Genomic DNA, 12,600 nt, shown 5'->3' with positions numbered 1-12,600 from the left:
GAACACAAGGAACAAACTTAGCAGCAACCCTTTTTATTCCCAAATCTTATGTTAAAATTTGCTGAACCGTGCTCCAAGATAACCCACTAATCTCCGACAGTTGATCAGTTGTCTGTTGATGGTCTGTGAGCACAAGCTCTCAATTTTTTTCAATATTTTTGTCGAGTGGGGCAGCTGATGGACGTCCAGAATGAGATTTATCATCAAGCAACATGTTGCCATTTTTAAATTGAGCAAACCACTCGTGAACTTGAGGTTTTCTAATAGTGCCATCTTGGTAAGCTGTTATCAACATTAAAACAGTTTCAGCAGCATTTTTACCAAGTAGAAAACAAAAATTTCACAGCTGCATGTTGTTCACATAAACTTGCCATCATAAAAAATGAAATAAGAACAAAACAGCGCTAGCAAAAACAGACACAGCAGATAAACAGAACAGGCCATGTCAACAACACAGGTGACACTGAACTGGCAATAAGTTGCACTATACACACCTAACAGCAGAAATGCGTACTACATGACCTCCACTCACAGCAATGTTATTCCAGTGTTCTTAGGGGGAACTTTCTCATACAGCATAAGCAATTGACAGAGTTACTTAAAATTCTGGAGCTCCTCAAAGTGAAGTTTCTTGGACTCAACAGGTGGATTCAAATTTTTCAGCTAGACTGAAGAGGTGCCTTAACACCTTAGCCGGGCTTTCGGCAAGAACTGGTGCATGTAATTCTCCCACCTTACCTTAGACTTGTTGAAGACGGCAAACAGTTCTGTGGAAGAAGGCTTCTTTGTTGGCATAACCCGTGTGGAGTGAAAATGAAGCAACTCCACATTCTGTTTAAGAAGTTCCTACATCGGCTTTTGCTGCAGCTTTTATGCTGCTCCTGAGGCATAACTGGTCCTGCCTGCATTGAAAGAATGCCAGGCTTATGATGGGCACAAATTAACACCATTAAGAAAAAGGAAAGTGTTATAAGGCTGTCCTACATTGCCCCTTTTGTATCTGCACAGTGCACAAGGCTGTGAACTGTCATTATCAGCACAAATGTAACTATACTAGCCAATGGTGGCTCAATTATGAATCCGGAGGGCTGAAACCTGGAAGAGGAAACAAAACATGATGTATGTACAGGGGAGTAGAGAGTCCAAACACCATGTAGGGACAAGCAAGGAGATAAACAACAAACATAATCAATGAAAGAGATCACAGTACATTGACGTCAGAACTCAGAAGAAGTTATGCAAAATTGGAAGAATTAGTTTTGCGTTATGGGAATCTCTTCAGTTCAACAAATACTGCATGCTTTGCTATTTGCTGATGAGGACATCCTGATAGCAGGAGACAAAGATGACAGCAGTTACATGTTGAGGAAACTGCATGAAGAATACTCAATATAGGGCCTGACTATAAACACAAAAAGACTGTATAATGATAGTGGATGAAGATAACTGATAAGATGCAAATGCAGGATTCTGCAAAATTAAAAACGTCTGTACATTTAAATATCTGGACATCACTTTTATAACAAATGGAAGAAATACACAAGAAATCACAAATGAAATTGGGCAAGAAAAATGAGTAATTGACCAACCTAACTCCTTGCTATGGTGGGACAGAATTACAATGAGAACAAAGGTCCTGCTGTACAAGTCAGACAAAAAGTGTATTGCCACATATGGCATTGAAATGTGGACACTAACCAAAAAGGAGGAAAACAAACTAATGTCACTTGAGATGGATTTTTGACAAAGAAGTAGTCGCATCTCCAGGATAGCACACATCAGAAATGACGTAATATGGGAAATTATAGGAGAAAAAGATACTTATCTTGATGCCATAGATAGCAAAATATTAACTTGGCATTGCCACCTGAGTGAAGAAAATTTGAAACGCCACCTAGAAGATCGATGCAAGATGTTAAAGATGTGATGAATTCAAGGGGCCTTCTGGAAGAAGATTGGGCAGATAAGAAACTACACCAAGCACACATGCGCATGCGCCCCCCTTTTCAGTCTCTATGAACCATGCAGGCTTGGATTTGCAGCTACTGAATAATGTGAACATCCCCTTGGTTAGTCTGTTGTTATCCATTCTGAATGTATGTCCAAAAAACTGTAGTCTTCTCTTTCTCATTACATCAGTTAGTGTTTCAATTTTAAATTGTAGTTCTCTGTTTGGTCTTAAGCTGTATTCAGCATTATCATTTCTTTTAGCTCCCATTATTTTCCTTAAAATTCCTCTTTTGACCTTCTGTAGTTTCTCAAGATCTTCATTTCTTGTTAGTTTAAGTGTCTCTACCGCATACAGAGCTTCAGGTGTGGCCATTGTTTGGTAGTGTCTTAATTTTGTGTTCTGGGACAAGGATTTTTTGTTATAAACATTTTTGGTCATATGAAACACTCTTTCCATTTCGTGCACTCTAGTTTCTGTAGCTGTCTTTTCTTTTGCATTTCCTTCAAGAAGGGATCAAGAGAGATCATGGAAAATTATCGTCCTATCTTGAGTCTCCCAGTCCTATCTAAAATATTTGAAAAACTTGATGTTGCACAAATCCAAGACTTCATTGCAAAATATTCTGTTATGCTAAACAGTCAATTTAGTTTTCAGCAGGGGAAAAACACCATAGATGCAGTAAACAGTTTCATTGAGAAAATAAGTACGACGTCACAAAGGCGCTGATTCTGTAAACCATGCATTACTAGTTTACGAACTTGAAAAGTATGGCATTAGTGGCTGTGCCCTACAATGGCTTAAATCCTACTTATCCAACAGAAAGCAAAGAGTTAGAATTTCTTCAAATGGCGCATATTATTTTTCTAACTGGAAAAAAATATCTTAGACTGTTCCACAAGGCTCCATATTGGGCCCAGTCCTATTTCTCTTTTATGTTAATGACTTGCCTTCAAATATCAGCTCTCCATCAGTTCTGTTCGCACATGATACTTTGGTCTTAGTTGAAGATCAGCATTCAGAAAAAAATTCCCAAATCTGTGATCAGTACCCTAAAATACCTTAGAAAATTGGTTTCTGCTAAATGGGTTGAATCTAAACAAATCTAAGACTCATGTGATGCAATTCAGACCAAACAGTCAAAATGTGAGCAGATTAAGATTGTACACAACAATCAAGGTATAGAAGAAGCTGACTCAGTCAAATTCTTAGGTTTAAATGTAGATAAAAAGAAAAAAGATGTAAATAAAAAGAAGAAGAAGAAAAAAAAAACTAAAACGGCCTTGCTGTGCTGGTACTGCAAACAGCTGAAAGCAAGGGGAAACTTCAGCTGTAATTTTTCACAAGGGCATGCAGCTTTACTCTATGGTTAGATGATGATGGTGTCCTCTTGGGTAAAATATTCTGGAGGTAAAGTAGTCCCCCATTCGGATCTCCAGGCGGGGACTACTCAGGAGGATGTTGTTATCAGGAAAAATAAAACTGGCATTCTACAGGTCGGAGTGTGAAATGTCAGATCCCTTAATTGGGCAGGGGAATTAGTGAAGTTCAGTGGCAGGAGGAACAAGACTTCTGGTCAGATGAATACAGGGTTATAAATACAAAATCAAATAGGGGTAATGCAGGAGTAGGTTTAATAATGAATAAAAAAATAGGAATGTGGGTAAGCTACTACAAACAGCATAGTGAACGCATTATTGTGCCCAAGATAGATACGAAGCCCACACCTACCACAGTAGTACAAGTTTACATGCCAACTAGCTCCACAGATGACGAAGAGATTGATAAAATGTGTGATGAGATAAAAGAAATTATTCAGATAATGAAGGGAGACGAAAATTTAATACTTATGGGTGACTGGAATTTCCAGGTGTTGCCGGCACATGGGGAGGAAGCTGGTCCAAATGACGCACTGCAACACCCGTGTCTGTCTGGATTTCATACAGGCGCCGGCAACGGTGTCGTAAGATGTGGCCAGAACTCCAGTTTGGCCGCCTGCCATATCCCCGTACCCATACAAGGTCTCCGGCAGTGAACCGACCAAGCGAAGGCACCAGCGGCCGTGAAGTGGAAGGCTGCAGAAGATGAAGTAGCATGCGGGGCTGTCGGCCATGTAAGAGCTCAGCCGGGCTGTGGTCGCCCATGGGGGTGAAACAATAATAAGCCAGAAATTGGAGAAGCGCATCATCAGCAGCAGAAGAAGTAAGGGGTTTCCTCATCTGAGCCTTAAATGTGCAGACCAGTCGTTCAGCTTCACCGTTTGACTGTGGATGGAACGGAGGGGCCGTGACGTGCATGACGCCGTGACAGGCACAAAAATCCGCAAAATCGGAAGAGGCAAATTGCAGACCATTATCAGTAACAAGAGTAGAGGGAAGGCCTTCCAAAGATAAAATATGAGCTAGAGCATTTGTGGTTGCCGCGGTGGTAGGCGACGTGCAATGGACAATGAAAGGAAAGTTAGAGTAGGCGTCAATAACAAGAAGCCAGTAAGTACCTAAAAAAGGTCCCGCGAATTCAGCATGAATACACTCCCAGGGCTTCTCAGGCGAAGGCCACAGTGGCAAAGATGACTTCGGGACGGTGGCCTATGACGCACCAGGGCCGCAGGCAGTGACCATGTGTGCGATTTCAGAGTCGTTGCCGGGCCAGTACAGATGACGGCGCGCCACAGATTTTATGCGAGAGACACCCCAGGGCCCTTGGTGAAGGAGGCGCAAGATCGAAGCACGCAAAGACACAGGTACCACAACATGCGGCAAAGCATTGTTGGTGGAAAGGAGGATAACACCACCCATAGCCTTGAGGCAGTAACGCAAAGTATAGTAGTTCCGCAACGGATCAGAAGTCTTAGCGGACGGATGATCTGGACAACCCTTCCGCATACAGCATAAAACCTGGGAGAGGGTAGGATCAGAAGACTAGAAATCTACTCTGTAGGAATCAGCATGGGTTCCGAAAAAGACGATCGTGTGAAACCCAGCTCGCGCTATTCGTCCACAAGACTCAGAGGGCCATAGACACGGGTTCCCAGGTAGATGCTGTGTTTCTTGACTTCCGCAAGGCATTCGATACAGTTCCCCACAGTCGTTTAATGAACAAAGTAAGAGCATATGGACTATCAGACCAATTGTGTGATTGGATTGAAGAGTTCCTAGATAACAGAACGCAGCATGTCATTCTCAATGGAGAGAAGTCTTCTGAAGTAAGAGTGATTTCAGGTGAGCCGCAGGGGAGTGTTGTAGGACCATTGCTATTCACAATATACATAAATGACCTTGTGGATGACATCGGAAGTTCACTGAGGCTTTTTGTGGATGATGCTGTGGTATATCGAGAGGTTGTAACAATGGAAAATTGTACTGCAATGCAGGAGGATCTGCAGCGAATTGACGCATGGTGCAGGGAATGGCAATTGAATCTCAATGTAGACAAGTGTAATGTGCTGCGAATACATAGAAAGAAAGACCCGTAATCATTTAGCTACAATATAGCAGGTCAGCAACTGGAAGCAGTTAATTCCATAAATTATCTGGGAGTACGCATTAGGAGTGATTTAAAATGGAATGATCATATAAAGCATATGATCGGTAAAGCAGATGCTAGACTGAGATTCATTGGAAGAATCCTAATGAAATGCAATCCGAAAACAAAAGAAGTAGGTTACAGTACGTTTGTTCGCCCACTGCTTGAATACTGCTCAGCAGTGGGGGGTCTGTATCAGATAGGGTTGATAGAAGAGATAGAGAAGATCCAACGGAGAGCAGCATGGTTCGTTACAGGATCATTTAGTAATTGCGAAAGCATTACGGAGATGATAGATAAACTCCAGTGGAAGACTCTGCAGGAGAGACGCTCAGTAGCTCAGTACGGGCTTTTGTTGAAATTTAGAGAACATACATTCACCGAAGAGTCAAGCAGTATATTGCTCCCTCCTACATATATCTCGTGAAGAGACCATGAGGATAAAATCAGAGAGATTAGAGCCCACACAGAGGCATACCGATAATCCTCCTTTCCACACACCGTCAGGTGGCTAGCAGAGTATGGATGTAGATGTAGATGTAGATCACAACCCATAGCAGCCGCCAGCCGGTCCCTGGTGATGGGGAACCCTGCTGCTCAGCAACATCTAGGTGGAAACACAAAAGTTCGTCCCTATCGAATGCTGGATCAGGACCCATGGGAAGGCGAGACAGTGCACCAGCATTTGCATGTTGAGCAATCGGCCGGAAATGAAACTCATAATTGAAACGAGACAAGTAAAGAGCCCAACGCTGGAGGCGATGTGCAGCCTTGTCAAGAAATGACGTTGATGGATGAAACAAGGAAACAAGTGGTTTGTGATCCGTAACAAGATGAAATTTGGATCCATAGAGAAAAACACCAAACTTATGAAGAGCATAAATAATGGCCAAAGCTACTTTTTCAATTTGAGAATACTTTCGTTGGGCATCTGTGAGCGTTTTGGATGCATAAGCAATAGGTTGTTCAGAACCGTCATAAAAATGGTGCGCAAGGACTGCACCAACCCCGTATTGAGAGGCGTCCGTGGCAAGAACAAGATGTTGGCCAGGTTGATAAGTAGCCAGGCACGGGGCCTGTTTCAGCATAGTCTTCAATTTCTGGAAAGCTGCATCACGTGATGCAGACTAGTGAAAAGGCACGTTTTTATGCAACAGGCGATGCAACGGCTGAGCCACCGAAGCAGCAGACGGTAAAAACCTGTGATAGTATGCTATTTTCCCCAAGAAGGCCTGCAGTCCCTTAACAGATGTAGGGCGAGGAAGGGCATCGATCGCAGCAACAGTTTGCTGAAGCGGACGAATATCATCCTGAGAGAGTTGAAACCCCAAGTACATGATAGATGCCTGAAAAAATTTTGATTTATGAAGATTACACTTAAGACCAGCAGTCTGTATGACATGAAAAAGTGTGCAGAGATTCTGAAGATGTTCTTCAGTGGTGGAGCCAGTGACAACAATGTCGTCCATGTAATTTATATACCCAGGGACAGGGAGCAATAATTGTTCCAAGAATCGCTGAAAGAGTGCAGGTGCAATGGAAACCCCGAATGGTAGAGGCCAAAAGGCGCGTTAAGGACCAGAAACTGCAGGGAAGCCGCGTCGAGAGGAAGTTGATGATAAGCTTCTGACAGGTCAGGTTTAGAAAATTACTGGCCTCCAGCAAGTTTAGTGAACAATTCTTCAGATCGAGGCATAGGGTAAGTGTCAGTGAGGCATTGAGCATTTACAGTGGCTTTGAAATCGTCACAGAGACGAATATCACCATTGGGCTTAGCAACGACGACGACAGGAGAGGACGACTCACTGGAAGTGACAGGAAGCAAGACCCCTGAAGCAGAGAGATTATCCAGCTCCCATTTGACCCGATCATGAAGGGCCACAGGAATGGGCCAAGCCCAAAAAAACTTAGGCCGAGCAGTGGGTTTGAGCGTGACATGAGCTTCAAAGTCGTTTGCACGGCATAACCCAGGAGAAAAAAGAGACAAAAATGTCATCGACAAGGAATCCACTTGAGTATAAGGAATAGCATCAGAGATGATATTGACAGAGTCATCTATGGAGAAACCAAAAATGAGAAAGGCATCGAAACCAAAAAGATTCTCTGCATAACTATGGTTGACCACAAATATGGGAACAGTGCGAACGACAGATTTGTAAGATACCTCAGCATCAAATTGTCCCAAGAGGGAAATCTTCTGTTTATTGTAGGTCTGTAATTTCCTAGTGACAGGTGGCAGGATTGGAGAACCCAACTGAAGATACGTCTGAGAATTGATGATAGTGGCAGCAGAACCAGTATCCACCTGCATGCGAACATCCCGCCCAAGTATTTGGACAGTGAGGAATAACTTCCCTGAAAGGGAAGAAGTACAATTGACAGACAACACAGAAGCAGAATCAGCGCCATGTGCATGAACATCAGGTATGTGGTCGGATTTGCAAATGGATGACACATGACCCTTCTTTTTGCATTTGTGACACACGGCCCAACATTGGGGACAATCCTCTTGTGAATGTTTCGTAAAACACCGCGCACATGAAGGAAGTTGCCGTGGGGTTTGCTGCAGTTTCTTAGAGGTTTGTTTACGGTTAGGCCGAGACCGCGCTTGGGAGCGTACTGTGGCCACGTCGACCGGCGGGGACATGCTGCACGCTTCGTCAACAGCGCACAGAGGTTGTACGTCCCTGATGTCACCCCCTGCCTCTATTTGGACTCCAGTGGCGCGAGAAATTCCAAAAGACTGAGCGATGGATAGGACGTCATCTACAGTCAGATTTACCAACTGAAGGGCACATTGCCTAACTTCTTTGTCGGGCGCCGACCGGATAATAGCATCCCGTACCATGGAATCATCATAGGATTCTTTGTGAACGTCAGTAACAAATTGATACTTTCGACTGAGGCCGTGAAGTTCAGCAGCCCAAGCAAGATAGTATTGATTCGGTTGTTTTTGACAACGATAAAAGGCTACATGAGAAGCTACCACATGCGTGTGCTTTTGGAAATATACGGACAGAAGGGAGCACATTTCAGCAAAGGACAAAGACGCAGGATCTTTCAAAGGAGCCAATTGCGACAATAACCAATACATTTGAGGTGAAATCCATGAAAGGAACAGAGACTTACATGTTTATGTCCGTGACATGAATTGCCAAGAAGTGCTGTCAAAGACATTTTTCGTAATCAGACCAGTCCTCCGCCGTCTCATCGTATGGAGGAAAAAGAGGGATAGACAACGACGAGAGATGCCCTGCATTGGAGCCTTGCTGTTCAATGAGACCTTGCAATAGTTGCTCTAAAGTAGCTATGGAAACCTGTGGGTCAACGATGAAAAAGAAAAATTCACTACCTCGTCGCCAATTGTTATAACGTCAAGTTGAACAATTATATTTCAAGGACGACACAATACATGTAAGTCACAGATCAAGTAAACAAAGTAAGACGTGTGTACACTTTAACAGTCAAATCAGAACTGAGTCCGAGTCTAGCGGCTGCTGGCTGGCTGGCCGCTTAGGTGGCGCTACTGCTGCATGGCTGGCAGACAGCGCCGCATGTACAGGACGCGAGTAACTGCGCGGTGGCACTTTGAAAGATCGGCGAGTTACAACACATTCCTTCTCCACTACCCAGTAATGTGGTAAAATGTATTGTAATATAATGTTCTTTGTTATTACATTCCTACTACATTTTAATTCCACTTGTGTCTAATTTCTTGCATGCGTAACTACACCAACATACAACATTAAACAGTGTGTGACTAGACAAACATTCTGACTATAGTCATTTGATAGGTAATATGGGGTAATTCCTCTTTTTATTTTTATTCTTTTGTATACACAACTAATAGTTGTTTCATGTTTCTATTTTAAGTATACTCCATGTGATAAAAGTTTCAGATACACCCGAAAATGATGTCACAGCTACAGCTGCACAGTAATGGGGAAGCCAGATTAAAAGAATATTTTAATCTAATGACAGCGAGAGTAACAGACATTGTCACTCAGGAAATATGTTTTGGCTATGGTCTGCATTGCAACTGAAATATGGACACTGTTCTACTAATAACAATGCAATTATGCAGTAAATATATTGGAAAATGAGTGTAAGAAATCTAAGATCATTGAGAAGGCATCAGGAAAACATGCAGTTTTCTAATTTAGGCAGTATTCTCATTGCTTGCTTTCACTGGGTATACACACATCAAAAGAAGTTTTGCATCACCCCGGTTCCCAGAACTCATCAAGACAGATGCTGACTGTGGATAGTGTAGTCCCTTTGACTGTTCAGAGATGTCACTAAACCTGTCCAAAGATGTAAAGTACCACGCATGAGCAGTGCCTACTAGAAGGAGGGGGTCTGACAGCCGATCAGTTCCAGTCATTCTACCATGAAGGACGTACACGGCTCGTGTTGTCTGTAGTTCAAACATGCCTAGACAGTCAATACCACAGTTTGATTGTGTCTGAATAGTTACTTTGGCCAGGAAGGGCTCTCAACAAAGGAAGTGTACAGGCATTTCGGAGTGAACCAAAGCGATGTTGTTTGGACATGGAGGAGATACAGAGAGACAGGAACTCTTGATGACATGCCTCACTCAGGCCACCCAAGGGCTACTGCTGCAGCGGATGACTGCTACCTATGGATTATGGCATGGAGAAACCCTGACAGCAACGCCACCATGTTGAATAATGCTTTTTGTGCAGCCACAGGGCATCGTGTTATGACTCAAACTGTGCGCAATAGGCTGCATGATGCGCAACTTCACTCTCGATGTCCATGGGGAGGTCCATCTTTGCAACCTCGACACCATGCAGTGCGGTTCTGATGGGCCCAGCAACATGCCGTATGAATCACTCAGGATTGGCATCACATTCCCTTCACTGATGAGTGTCACATATGCCTTCAACTAGACATGAACCCTATCGAACATACTTGGGATAGATTGAAAAGAGCTGTTTATGGACAACATGACTCACCAACGAATTTAAGGGATCTGCCACTTTGAGGGATCTACGCCAAATTGCCATTGAGGAGTGGGACAATCTGGCCAACAGTGCCTTGATGAACTTGTGGGTAGTAGGCCACGATGAATATAGGCATGCATCAATGCAAGAGGATGTGCTACTGGGTATCAGAAGTACCGGAGTATACAGCAGTCTGGACCACCACCTTTGAAGATCTCACTATATGGTGGTACAACATGCAATGTGTGGTTTTCATGAGCAATAAAAAGGGTGGAAATGATGTTTATGTTGATCTCTATTCCAATTTTCTGTACAGGTTCCGGAACTCTCGGAAGCAAGGTGATGCAAAACATTTTTTGATATGTGTATATTTATTTATTAATTTATCTGCAGTGCTTCAGAAGATAATCCTACAAGTCAGTAGGAAACTGAAGTATGCAAAATACACAAACCCCTAAATCTCCAAGTCAGAATAATGAGAGATATTTTCAAGTGTAAAACATGCTAAGCTGTGCTCCTACAATAGTTTTTCTTTATGCTGATTTGATTTTAACCTTTTATCCAACTGAACGCTATGGAATATTACATATAAATTTTCATTTAATTTAAGACTATTAGCTACTATTTCTAGACTAGCAGACTGCTGTTGCTTGTTTGAAATGGCATAATACTTGTCTTTCTATATGTGTTTATATGGTTCACATTTGTACGATACTGAATAAAAGTGATGTATTATTCTGCTGCTGGTATCTGTACAACCGACTTCACTCCCTGATTTTTTAGTACACTCCAAGACATATATCTATAGAAATCAAATGTAAGACATTACTTTCATATTGTAAAGCAGGGTCAGCAATTTCCAGGGAGAGGAAAGGAGATCAAATATTAGTAACTCCATTTTTGATTCAAGTTATTATTCCAGTTGCATAGGTAGTTCGTTGCAGTCACATAAACAAAACATACTTAGGTGTAAGTACTTAATACTCAGGTACAGAAAAATTTCTGACATGTAACATTAATTCCTTACTTCTTGTAGTAATCATGAAGCTTCACAATGTTGCAAATAAATATTACAACTAGTAAAAAATCTAAATTACAAATTTATCAAAACAGGACATGTTTGAATACAGATTCAAAAAGATTTACTTTTTACCCTGATCTGATAAATCTATTGGACAATACAGCTTACGTATTTGGCATTTTCAATATAAACAAAATGCCTAAAATTTGATTGTAATGGAATTTTAACATAATGGATTACATCACTAATACACTGCAGTCCTTTTTGCAGAAGTAAGTTGGTGAAATTATTTCAAGAATAACCACACTTTTCTCAGAGTTAATGTCAACATCATCTAGTGCCATGGGTAAACTATAATGGCACTATAACGATATGTGTCAGTCTCTTCTATCACACAGCCTTGACCAGGAATAGGACATCTTTATTTCCTCCAAAAGCAGGGACTGGATCTTTTATTTGCCAGCTCAGCCCAGCCATATGGGCAAAGAATTCTTCTTTCTCAACTTGGACACAAAAGTGATGGATTCCTGTTTCTTTCAGTATGGAACAAGCCTGTGAAAATTTCAATCAGTTTGTCTGTAACATTGTAAACACCACATACAGTAAATATAGTCCCTTACTGTACTGTACTTGCCTCCTGTATGATGTTCTGCTCACTGGCATCTGGAGCAGCTTGAATGTGCAATGTTCCAACGTTGGTGTCTGAGGAATGTTGCCAGAAGTGTTGTTTCCTTATAGTCTGTACACCATCAATGGCAGTAACCTACACAAAGTACATTTTATGGACATAAACATTTACAGTATGCCTTTGACTATAAACCTGATCAATGTCTCTATATTAATTCAATAGCTACCAACATAATGAATAATATTTTTCTGTATGCACAGAACTCTGCACAATATTGTCAACAAGAATCAGCTAGGTTCAGTGGAAAAAACTATAGGTTGTCTCTGTGAACATGTTAGTTGTCCAGTGCTTACTGATTTCCTGTTTTCTAAATTTCCTCATAAAGTCTTTCTTTCTGTTTACTATTATCAAATGGAAAAGTAAGGGAAGAAATGATACTGGTACAATATACATCCCTGCCATGGACTGTATGGTGGCTACAGAGTACAGATATAGATTTAAAAGAGCAATG

The 12,600-nt window shown here is 41.9% G+C and overlaps 1 protein-coding gene across 1 annotated transcript in view; it reads right to left on the bottom strand.

The window, feature by feature from the left end:
• Nucleotides 1–11,350: 11,350 nt before the first annotated feature.
• Nucleotides 11,351–12,600, bottom strand: part of LOC124612426 (zinc transporter 5-like) — a 261,950-nt gene continuing 260,700 nt past the window's right edge. The window contains exons 13-14 of the mRNA XM_047140632.1: nt 12,096–12,224; nt 11,351–12,013 (exon numbers count right to left, since the gene is read on the bottom strand). Of these exons, the coding sequence (XP_046996588.1) occupies nt 11,852–12,013; nt 12,096–12,224 (291 nt within the window). The 3' untranslated portion in view covers nt 11,351–11,851. The remainder of the gene's footprint in view (nt 12,014–12,095; nt 12,225–12,600) is intronic.

The sequence above is a fragment of the Schistocerca americana genome, chromosome 4 (assembly GCF_021461395.2).
Source record: "Schistocerca americana isolate TAMUIC-IGC-003095 chromosome 4, iqSchAmer2.1, whole genome shotgun sequence".
Classification (NCBI taxonomy): domain Eukaryota; kingdom Metazoa; phylum Arthropoda; class Insecta; order Orthoptera; family Acrididae; genus Schistocerca; species Schistocerca americana.
Note: the sequence above shows the minus strand (reverse complement) of the source record. Positions and strands in the feature narration are given on the sequence as shown.